This window comes from Rattus norvegicus, chromosome X, assembly GCF_036323735.1.
Source record: "Rattus norvegicus strain BN/NHsdMcwi chromosome X, GRCr8, whole genome shotgun sequence".
NCBI classification, from domain to species: Eukaryota; Metazoa; Chordata; class Mammalia; order Rodentia; family Muridae; genus Rattus; species Rattus norvegicus.
This window is the reverse complement of record NC_086039.1, coordinates 126,223,674-126,235,722: the sequence shown is the minus strand read 5'-3', so window position 1 is coordinate 126,235,722 and position 12,049 is coordinate 126,223,674. Positions and strand designations below refer to the sequence as shown.

General features: G+C 40.5%; 1 protein-coding gene across 1 annotated transcript; it reads right to left on the bottom strand.

The window, feature by feature from the left end:
- Window positions 1-8,256: 8,256 nt before the first annotated feature.
- On the bottom strand, window positions 8,257-11,420 carry LOC134484021 (testis-expressed protein 13D-like). The gene is made up of 2 exons (XM_063280384.1): window positions 9,457-11,420; window positions 8,257-9,099 (listed from the first exon to the last, which is right to left on the bottom strand). Exon 1 carries the CDS (start codon window positions 11,155-11,157, stop codon window positions 9,466-9,468), a length of 1,692 nt encoding a protein of 563 aa, XP_063136454.1. The 5' UTR covers window positions 11,158-11,420; the 3' UTR covers window positions 8,257-9,099; window positions 9,457-9,465.
- Window positions 11,421-12,049: the final 629 nt, after the last annotated feature.

The following is a 12,049-nucleotide window of genomic DNA, read 5'->3' as shown; positions in this document are numbered from 1 at the left end:
AATTCCAAACCGCAGACTCTCCTCCTCTCTCCCTCCCCGCCCTCTCCTTTCCTCCTTATCTCTCCATCGTCTTCCGCCATCTCACTTCCCACTCCCAGCCACCACTAGCCAATCAACGTTTCTCCTCCCTGCCTTCTTGGCCATGATGCTGCATCTCACTTAGTCCTCTGGAACCATAAGGCAAATCATTCCTGATGGAAATTGCTTACAATTGTGTCACAGCGCTACAAAAGCAAGCTGTGATAGAGGACAGGGTGGAGTTCTCACAGCACAGCAATACTACATCTTGCTCTATTTTTATTCTGAAGGAGTACATCATACTTGACAGGACAGCGTCTTTTATCTTTATCTGTCTACTATGTATAGTTACTTCCTCTAGTTTGCCTCCGTCTTCAATTCAAGGCAACTTCGTTCTAGCTGAAATGGCATGTGCTTGAGCCTCTGTGTTTTATTTGATAGGATGCCTAGGAAAGATCTTGCCTACGTGGTTTGTTGTTCAGATTTTCAGGCCCAGAATATGGATCATCAGTTATCCATCCATCCGTCCAAAATAACAGTAATCTGAGAAGAATCTGGACCTAAAGTGATCTAGCCGGGTTCAATGGAACATGCCTGTAATCCGGCAATTTGGGAAGACTTTATTGAGCGCGGAAATGTAGATCCAGCCTCAGCAACCATAGAAAAATTATTTCTTAAAAATTGGAAAATAAATAATCTAGGTGTCTTCTATCCAACTCAGAAATTGCTATACAAAGTCTCATTGCTCGATTTTTCTTTTCTAGATGAAAGGAAGGCAAGCCGTAGGCCCTTTTATCTTAGTTTTCTCAGTGAGTATAAACAAGCTAGCACATTCTACTTGCTTCAAACCTAACAGATGCTCAAGAGCTTTTTGCTATGAGCTTGTGAAACTCTGGGAGACATGGTTGACGCCATATTCCTCTTAGGGCATACATATCCAAACACAGTACCTGACATCTGGTTAACATTATTCTTGCCTTCCCTAGATAGAAGGAACTTCCTACAGAGTGTGGTTTTGAATTTGATTCCAAGGGCAAAACATTTTTTCCTTGATTTCTTTTACACAGTCATTTACCAATGTTTATCAGTGGTCTGCCTCATCCTTGTTGGCAGAAACAACTCTACACACCTCTCCTGAGCTACTCATGAATAAATCTTCCAGTGTCTTTTTTACTTCCTTATGCCAGTTACTTTCAGGCAGTAACTAATTGACTCATCTTTGTGCACCCTTTATTTCCAGGTGAGGTTTAAAAAAAACACAAGACTCTAAATCCCCATTTGAAAAGCTGTTCTCTCTCTCTCTTCCTCTCTCTCTCTCTCTCTCTCTCTCTCTCTCTCTCTCTCTCTCTCCCTCCCTCCCTCCCTCCCTCCCTTCTCTCTCTCCCTTCCTCACCCCCTCTCTCATTATGAAAATGTCTCCACTAGAGCTCAAACTGGATTAAAGTACAAGGTACTGTTCTTTTGTCTGTATATTTTTTGCCTGAACATTTTTAAGAATCCTCTGATATTTTAGAACATGAATTATCAACTCCTGCCAGGGAAACAAATCAGTGCCTTGCTCAACCATCATCAGAGAAGCTTCCTCCTGCAATGGATTGGAATGCAGAGACATTACTTAGATAGAAAAAGGTCTTGCAACCCCCAGCCCTAAATGTGATGTCTCCAACAAATGCCTCCCCTCAAAGCTCAGAGAATCTCCCTGGAAGAGGAAGAAGAGAGAGTGTAGGAGCCACATGGGATGGGGGAACACCAGGCAAACAAAGCCTTCTTGAATCAAAAGGATTCACACACACACACACACACACACACACACACAGAGAGAGAGAGAGAGAGAGAGAGAGAGAGAGAGAGAGAGAGAGAGAGAGAGAGAGAGAGAGACACAAACTCCCAGAGACTGGAGCACCAAGCACAGGGCCTGCACAGGTCTACACCCAGTCCTCTGCACTCATATTATAGCTTCCAGTTTGGTGTTTTTGTTGGGTTCCCGAGTGTCTAAATGAGTGTGACTCTGATTCTTATGCCTTCCCTTGGGTTCTTTTCCTTCCGTTGGTTTATATTGTCCAATTTCAATATGATGTTTTTTCATTTTATCTTATATTTTAAGTCATTATATTTTATCAAAACCTGTGAATGAATGTAAACCTAGTTACTAAGGTAAAGTTTAACAACAGAACTGTCACTTATACAGAAGGACAATAAGTTTTCTCCAATAGGATGACACTGGGTATATTAACCACTGCAGGGTAGGCCTTGTGCTCAGTAGTTAACTAACAATTAACAGAGTCCACAGTTTTTTGTGTGTACTTTTATTTAGTCACAGTTCGGTGGGGATGTTTGTGTGTGTGTTGTTTATTTGTTTGTTTTGGTGATGTACTTTGTTTTCTATATTTTGGGTATTTTGTTGTTGGGCTGCAAGGTTTTTTTAGAAAGATCTTAAAGTCAAATGGGTAGGAAGGAGAAAAGGATCTGAACAAAAGTCTTAGTTAGGTTAGGTTTTACTGCTGTGAACAGACACCATGACCAAGCCAACTGTTATAAAGGACAACATTTAATAGGAACTGGCTTACAGGTTCAGAGTTTCAGTCCATTGTCATCAAGGAGGGAAGCATAGCAATGTCTAGGCAGGCATGGTACAGGAGGGACTGAGAGTTCTACATCTTGTTCCAAAAGCACTCGGGAAAAGAGTGAGTTCCAGGAAACTAGGAGAAGGGTCTCAAAGCCCACCCTCTCAGTGACACACTTTTCCCAACAAGACCACACCTACTCCAACAAGGTCATACCTCTCTGAGCCAAGCATTTACAAACCACCACAACAAACTTTGGAAGAGGGTAGAATATGTTTTAAATAATAGAAATAAATCTAATGATGTAGGAATCTTCAGAATGGAAACCTGATGAAAAAAATAAGTTATTTTAAAAAACATGAATTATCACTTTGATCTACAGACATCAAAAGTTGGCAAAAGAATGAAATAGTCTATATACTCTTTTGTAGGTACAAATCAAATGTTGAAACCCTGTAAGCAAAACAGCTAATGGCAGATTTCTGACTAGCAAGTAATATTAGTTACACAGGCAACATTTACATTCTTTTTCTCTTTCTTTTCAGTTAATATTTCTCGGAAAAATCCTGACATCTTTTAACAGCATTGAGTTCAATGACATAAGTATTCTATAATAGCTTTAAAAGGTAGTTCAGTGGATAAAAGTGCTTCCCTCGAGTGTGAGGAACAGAATTCTGATCTCACATAAAAGCCGCATAAAAGACCAATGGGTATAGTGGCCACCTATTATCCATGTGGCACTTGAAACAGGGAATCCTTGGGCAAGGTGGCTAGCTAAACTAGTAAACTCTGCAAACTTCCAGTTCAGTGAAAGACCTTGTCTACATAGAGAGCAATCAATGAAAACACCTATTATCAAACTCCTGTACATACACACACACACACACACATATTCATCTAAACACATATACTCACACATACACAAGCATGCATATATGCAGGTACACATATTTCCTGCATACAATACAAATAAAAGAAAAAATCAGATATTGGGGCCTAGAGAGATGACTCAGCAGTTAATAGCATTTGCTATTCTTCCAGAGGACTCAAGTTCAGTTTCTAGAACCCATGTTGCATGACTCAGTACCATGTGAACCTTCAGCTCCAGGGAACTGTCACCCTCTTCTTACCTCCAGGGACACCCATGTGCATGTGCACTGACACTCATAAACAAAATATTAAAAACTATTTTATAATTGGCCATATATGTTCTGATGTTTCAAAACTGTCTAGGTAATATCAGAACATTTTAGTGGTAATGGTGCCAGATATACTACTGCTGCTGCTATTATTATTATTATCATTATCATTATTATTATTATTATTATTATTATTATTATTTCTATATTCCTCTATTTCTTGGAACCAATATAATTAAATCGTTTTTTTAATTCTCTACAAATGGGGCTAGAGAGATGGCTCAGCGGTTAAGAGCACTGACTGCTCTTCCAGAGGTCCTGAGTTCAATTCCCAGCAACCACACTGGTGGCTCACAACCATCTGTAATGGGATCTGATGCCCCCTCTGTAAAAAAATATTCAAAAAATTTTAAAAAGAATGTAGGAAATTTGAGACTGGAGAGGCGGTTCAGTGATTAAGAACACAAGCTTGGGACTGGAGAGACAGCCCAGAGGTTAAGAACACTGACTGCTCTTCCAGAGGTCCTCAATTCAAATCCCAGCAACCACATGGTGGCTGACATCCATCTGTAATGAGATCTGATGCCCTCTTCTCGTGTGTCTGAAGACAGGTACAGTGTACTCACATATATAGAATAAATAAATATTATATATATATATATATATATATATATATATATAGAGAGAGAGAGAGAGAGAGAGAAACAAAACCCTCAAAGAGTTTTTTTCACCATTTTTATAAGTACTGTGATATGGTTTAATGGTGCACACCGTAAAAGTAATTATAGGTTTATATCATGAAATCAATTATTTTGTAATATAGAACCAAATGAAAGATTAAAGGATAAAACAGTATATATAAACATAAAAATGCCTACAGAATATGTCAAGGAAAACTAGTATTACTAATACTGCATAGTTTTTTAATAAAGCAAAGTTAACATTTCTGGCAGCATTTTTGTGAGCTGGGGTCACAATCAAGCCATCTTCCCTACCAAAGAAGCCTTGTGATTTAAAATAAAAATAAACCTGGACTCTTCGTTGCCAATACTCACTCATATTTAGGATGTGATGAAACTTCCAGATTTTTGCATAAGTTGATCCCAACTTGTATCTCAAACCTTTATAAACTTCTATAACTATTCTCTTAAAGGATCTGCTGGCTTGTGTCTGTAAACCCTATACTCGTGAGGTTGAGACTGGATTGTCACAAGTTTGACGTTATCTTTGACTATAGAGTGTGACTGTCTCAAAAAACAAAAACAACCACAACCAAAAAACAAAACAAAACAAAACAAAAAAAGAAGGAATTGTCAACAAATTTCAATTGCGAAAAGTCTAGGAAAATGTTTAGCTAGTATATGATTTGTCTGTGCATAACAAAATTAACTTGATGTTTACCAAAAGAATTATATAAGATGGTAGAATGATGAGTTTTTGTTAGCATTACATTTATTCTGTGTGATGAAATTTTTTATTGACCCTCAATTTTGAAGGAGAATAATAATCACTGTTTGATGTCATTCAAGATCTATAATCTTTCAAGTCTTGAAATGTACAGGTTAAGAATATGATGGGAGGGGGCTGGGGATTTAGCTCAGTGGTAGAGCGCTTACCTAGGAAGCGCAAGGCCCTGGGTTCGGTCCCCAGCTCCGAAAAAAAAGAACCAAAAAAAAAAAAGAATATGATGGGACAATTGATGAGGAGGCAGAACACTCCTGTTCGGTACTTACTTTACGGAAAACAAGTGCCTTCACTGAGTACAGGACATTGCTCAACTGAGAGCAAGACCGCCTCAACTGCCTGCTCTTCACTTATCTTTAAAGAAATAAAGGAAACTGGAGATTCCCCATAGCATTGCTTATCTCTAAAATGACAGGTGAGAAGATATAGGCTCATTCCAAAATCCTTTATACTTTCAAGAGGTTAGGTGAGATGGGTCAAGATCTAATCTACTACAGAAATCATTAGGTACACTGAAGAAAGTGCTTCCAACAATGAGCCAACAGGGAATACTACTTAAGAAATTGTACAAAAGACAATGGAGATATTTAATAGGGTGAAAATACTCTCTGTAACTGTTCTACTGTGTTTCTGTACATTTAAAAAAAATAAACATTATAGTCAGTGAGAAAAGCAAACTTAGAAGCTTAGAATACATCTCAGTAGGTAAAACATATACAAGTCCCCCAGTTCAATCTTTAGTACCACAGAAAAGTTACATCCTAGGGATATGTGGTGTCATGGGAAATGTGTCAGTTGATACAATCATTCTATCATGTACCAGATGTGAGAAAACCACTGCAGTGTTAGTCACAGTGCCTGAACCACATAGACCATACTAGCTACAGTGTTAAGACTTTGCAAGGCATATGCTAAGATGTGTCTTTGCCACTTAGCAACATGATTAGTTTAAAAAATCTCAACCCTCTGAGATATGAGTCTAAGGATTTTGAAAGCTGCCCCCCCAATTCTTTCTCAGCAAAAAAAAATATGTAAACTATATTAGACTTCTACAGCTAGTAATTTATCCACATAAAACAAAACCCAAGTAGTTCAGGCTTTATCTAAGCAATCAAGATGTCTTCTACTTAATCACATTAAACTCCAATATAAACTTTTTATATGATCTGTCTGCTCAGTCAAACATGCCACTCCCATTACCAAAGTTACCACCCCATTCCCTTTCCACAGTGAAAACAACTACGACAATAAATGGCCCTACATGATGACAGCCTAAGTGCTAACAAGTTCCAAATTTAGAGCTCTAAAAATAGTCCTACCAACATTCAGCCATTATGCCTCAAAGCTCTGTGACATATACAAACCACAAGGTCATTTCCTTTAATTTGGGTATTCTTAATCCCTATTAATATGTAAATATGTTACACAGTATAGGTAACAAGTTAAGGTAGTATACAGTGGAAGGAGAACAGATACTAGAACCAGTAAAATTATATTTTGAAGCCAGGTCTCACTGAGCCTCAAATTTGGGTATTGGCTAAACACCTTTGTAAAACAGGAATGTTGCCCATTTTCAGGGATGATCATTTCATAGTACATAATAAATTGGTATGCTCATTTTTGGAGAAATCTATATAAGTAACATTATACAGACTGAGCAGATCGTACTTATATATTTAAGAATTTATATGTATTTAGAAATATACATTTAGGAATATATATGTATATATATTACATACACATATAAGTATGGAACAACAATTAATGGGAAAAAAGGCCATGTATTTGAGAGAGAGTGAGGAGGAGTATATGGGAGAGTTTGAAAAAAGTGAAAAGGAGGAAATGATGTAATTATACTACAATCTCAAAAAATAAAAGAAATATTTTTAAGTAGAATAAATGGGAGTGATAGTACCTATGTTAAAATATTATATATTATATGTCAATGTTGTATTATAGATTATATAATATTTTATATATAAAGTATTACATATACACACACATATATATATATGAACCCATTATAGCTATAATAACCAAAAGATATATGTTTAGTGAAACTGATTCATAGCAGGCACTGTATGGTATCTTTGCATTTACTCCAGAATGAGACCTCATGCATATAGATTAGAATGAAATGGTAGGTAAATAGAACTAATACTTGTTAGGTATCTTAGGGTTACTACTGCTGTGATGAAACACTATGAAGAATATCAAGTTGGGGAGGAAAGGGTTTATTTCACTCACACTGCCATATAATAGCTGATCAGCAGTCAGGACAGGAACTCAAATAAGGAACCTAGAGGAAGGAACTGATTCAGAGGCCATGGAGGGGTTCTGCTTACTGGCTTACCCCTGAAGGCTTGCTCAGCCTTCTTTTTTATATAACCCAGAGCCACCAGCCCAAGATGTTCTCACCCACAATGGACTGGGACCACCATCAGGTCGAAAGGAAACTCCAACACCCCAAACTCTAAAAAAAAAAGCAATCCAATGAGCTAAACCTGGACTTCAGGCGGATTTCCAGTGATTAGGTAAAAGTCAGTATTCCTTGGGAACTTGTGAAAATGGTCCCCATTTTACCAAAAGGAGTCATTTCTCTCATCTTTGGCAGAAGAAACACATGGCTACCTGTGATGTCTACCACCATATCAAAGCTCATGCTGCTTTCAGGACCCCTTGTTACCTGGAGTACCAGGCTAACAGCTACCCCTTCTCACCTCTTCCCCTACCCCAAACTCCCTCTAGCTCGTGAGCTTTCCTCCCCTCCACTACTCACTCTGTTTAGAACCTCCCCCTCCCCCCTCCACCCCCAAAATAGCCTATGTGTTTCCTTCTCCCTCCCCCTCCCCCTCTCCGTCTCTCCCCCTCTTCTCCTCTCTCCCCCTCTCCCCCTCTCCCACCCTCTCCCATCCTCTCCCCTTCTCCAAGAGAAAGGGCCCTCCAATGGTGGATAATATTGAACTGTCCTACAGTTCAATGGGGTGAAAAATGGAGATTTAAGATGCTACCTGTGAGCCAACCCTCCCCAAAATACAAACCACAAGAAAGGCACATCATAAAGGTACATACTCTTTATTGTTGATAGCAGAAGATGAAGAAAAAAACCTGAAAGGGTAGAATGTGGTTAAGTTGGAATAATTCAAGGAACTAACTAAGTTCAGAGTAGAGAAAAAAGCTAAATTCCCATCCTTGGCTCCTTCCTGGCTAGTTTACCTCACTTGGGATGAGAGCATATAAAAGAACGGTTTATTTAATTCACTGATGAAAGTCTCTAAATGATAATTATTTCATGAGTTACATGAAATACATCAAAGCTGTTCTCTTATGGAATTTAACATTACAACATCCTGAACTCGTTAAACTTAGCTCATCCTCCCAGTGAAAAAGTTAAATTCTAACAAAACTACATTGTTCTTCAGTGTCCCCATAATGTGTACCAGGAGCTTTTCTTTCCTAATAGCTAAACTTTTCTTTGCTTCCACTAGCGGGGTCCCACTGATCTATGAGGCCCATGAGAACTAAGGTGTTTCTTCTGGTTCTTGGATTACCGGTGTTATAAGGGAGCAAGTTCAGCTTCCTCAGCAACAAGCAAATCTGTGGAGCTGCAACATCTAAACACAACTTAACCTATAGACTTAAAAGTCAAAAGAAAAATAGCAAACAAAGGAAAGACAGCATTTTTGAGAAGAAGTTCTATTTCTAAATATGTAGTGTTTTCAGGAAACAAAATTAATGAAAGGGAGGGCAAAGGGTTTCATAACTTTCTTCTTCTTCTTCTTCTTCTTCTTCTTCTTCTTCTTCTTCTTCTTCTTCTTCTTCTTCTTCTTCTTCTTCTTCTTCTTCTTCTTCATCTTCTTCTTAAGAGTGTCATCCCATCAGGAACAGCCATCAGGAGTCCACCTCGTGCAAAACTGCAAAATTGAAATTGAAATGTTATTAGGAAGAAGTGCCTTTAAGAAGTGCCATATTCAAAACAGCCCTCCTTTGTCCAAAGGACAAATGGAAAAAAAGGAATATACATATAATTTTATTTAAATAAAGCAACATCAACCTATATAAAGTGTCCTTTAACTTTCTTACTGAACAATATAAGCAAGATAATTTTTTATAATAAACAAAAACTACAAACAGAATATTTTTACGTGTTAACCTATCATGATAACAACTTAGTTAATTTGGATAAAGGCCTAACAGGTTATTTTGGCTATAAAGCAAATTATTATTGATGGGGCTGGCGGTTGTTAGGAGTCTGCTTTTTTTTTGCTTACCTTCTGGAATCAGTGAGTTTGTCCTCCAAAATCAGCTGACATACAAACTTTCTTGCATTTATAGCAGATTTTGCGCCATGAAAAATTCATAGCCTTACACCGTGAGCAGACCCAGTTCATCTGAGAGTGTGAGACGGGCTGGGATTCTGAAGCTGCTTCCACTTGTGGCTTCTTCTCCTTCCTCGGCAGCTGAGGTTGCTCTTTCTTTGGGCTTTCTCTAACAGCTTGGCTCCAGCTCTCCCACACAGGGGCTGGCGGGGCCTCCTCCACATCATCTCCCTTGATTTGACTTCTACCGAAATACGGGGAAGCTTGAACTGATGCCTGGGGACTATTTTCACTTTGGCTATGGAGCTCACCTTGCTCAGGAAGGTGTAGCTCCTGAAGATTCTGAAGAGCTACGTTGTCATAATATGCTGCTGCTGTTGCTGCTGCTGCTGCTGCTGTTGCTGCTGCTGCTGCTGCTTCCTCCTCCTCATCTTCCTCTTCTTCCTCCTCCTCCTCTTCCTCCTCCTCCTCCACGTCCTCCTCTTCTTCCTCCTCCTCTTCTTTGTCTCCATCTTTTGCTCCGTCTGTTGCTTCTGTTTCCTCTGGTGCTGCTTCTGCTGCTACTGCTGATGTTTCCGGTTCTTCATCTTCACTGTCATTTTCAATGTCCACTAGGGCATCCCTATTCTGGATTTCTCGTGGACTTTGACCTTGAATGTGGCTTCTCATGTCTCCCAAGGTATCTGTCCCTTGGCACTTCTCTGAGTTTCCCTCCTGGCTGGAGTCTCTGATGTCCTCTGCTGCTACAGCACGTTGGATCACTGGAGGGCCTTCAGTAGCCATGTAGCATCTCTGGTCCCACAGAGTAGCTGAGTCTTGGGAGCATGGTGCAGTAAATGGACCAGGATACACAGGTGGCATCTGAACTGGAACCACAACACCTGCTTCTGTTTCCATGACTACTGAAGGTGAGCAGGGCATTAAGAATGGAGATCCCATTAGAAATGGTGGATGTGGTGGAAGCTGATATGGAACTGAAACTGGCACAGTTGGTTGCATGGCCAGGGGCCAGGGACTTGTGCTTCCTGGCATGTAAAAGACATTTGTGGCAGCTGACATCTGTGCCTCCAAATACTGTCTGTCATATGCTCCCACTGCACCCATAACTCTTGCATGATCTGAACTCAGGGGTACCACTGAAGCCCCAAGCTGTTGGGTTTGAATACCAGGCACTATATCATGAACCAGAGGAGTCATCTGGACCGATCTTTCAACATGGTGCAGCCTCCGACGCAACAGATCACACTCCCTCATCGCCTGCTGTAGGGCAGCTTGAGTAGAAATCAACTGAGTGACAGCCTCCTCACGCTGTTGACGGAGCTGCCACAACTCTGAGACTGAGGCCCTAGGAGCCGAGGGACGCTGCCCTAATGCATCTTGTGGCAACCCAACCATATAAGCCTGCTGCTCACGCTGCCTTGCACATATTCGCACACTCAGTGCCAGGGCACTCCAGGTACAGGCCCTTTTGAGAGGACGCGGCACCTGAGGATCTATCAAAATGGCGCGAAGTTGGTCTTCTATCTCATTCCAGGGCCGCATGCGGAAAGCCATGTAGAATTCGGGCCCACCTCCATTCATGAGGATTTCATTGTTAATAAATCTAATTATTTCGCTGTGGCGAAAGCCACTAGACGGGTCGCCCAAGTCCATCGCTATGGTCACTGCGGCCTAGTCACGCTAGCGCACCTGACAGAATTCTGCCACTGTCTCTCAACGGTCACAGAAACAGGCTGTGCCACCAATCCCGTTCCCCTTTTCCCACTGTCTCAGTTCTAAAACAGTTCTTGCCCAATCTCACAAAAGAACAAAGCCGATCCTCTCACCACCTCGACCTCCTCCGGACCACATCTAGCACCACCGGCGGTCGAAGACCTTAATGGCGACAAGGTGGCAACGGTGGCTGAATAACGGTCAACTTGGAACATTACGTCACTAGCTTAAACGTCACAGAGCGCGCCCCTTGGCGCAGAGAGCGCGCCCCTCCTCACAGCGCCACCTACAGGTGGCTGTGGTAGGGACAGCAATGAGCCACTGCCAACGGTTTTGTTAACATGAGCTTGGGAAAGAAAGTAGCCAAGGTGATACAAAGAATTCATAGCCACGCATTACGGTTGACTATGAGTGCATAAGGGCTACTTATAGTTCAGCTATGATTCTCAAGCTGTTTAATTATGGTTTAGGTTTTGCTGTTAGGGGTCCAGTGGTAGAGAGCTTGCCTTGGATTAACTAGGTAACAGAAGTTTCTGAGTTTCATCCACAGTGCAGTAAAAAGAATTGATAGTATCCTTTTAAGCGAGCCTAGGTGACTGACAACTGCAACCCCAGCATTCTGACGTTTGGGCAGAAAGGGCACAGAGGAACGGTTCTAGGGAAGCTTGAGCTACTGAGTGACACCCTATGCCAAAAAAATTCACAGGAATAATTATAGATTGGGAACGAAGTAAGCCAATTTCGGGACAGACTTTTTTTTTAACTTTTTGAGATTATAATTATATTTCCCTGTTCCCTCCTCTCCGAAGCTTTCCATATACCTCTCAGCCTT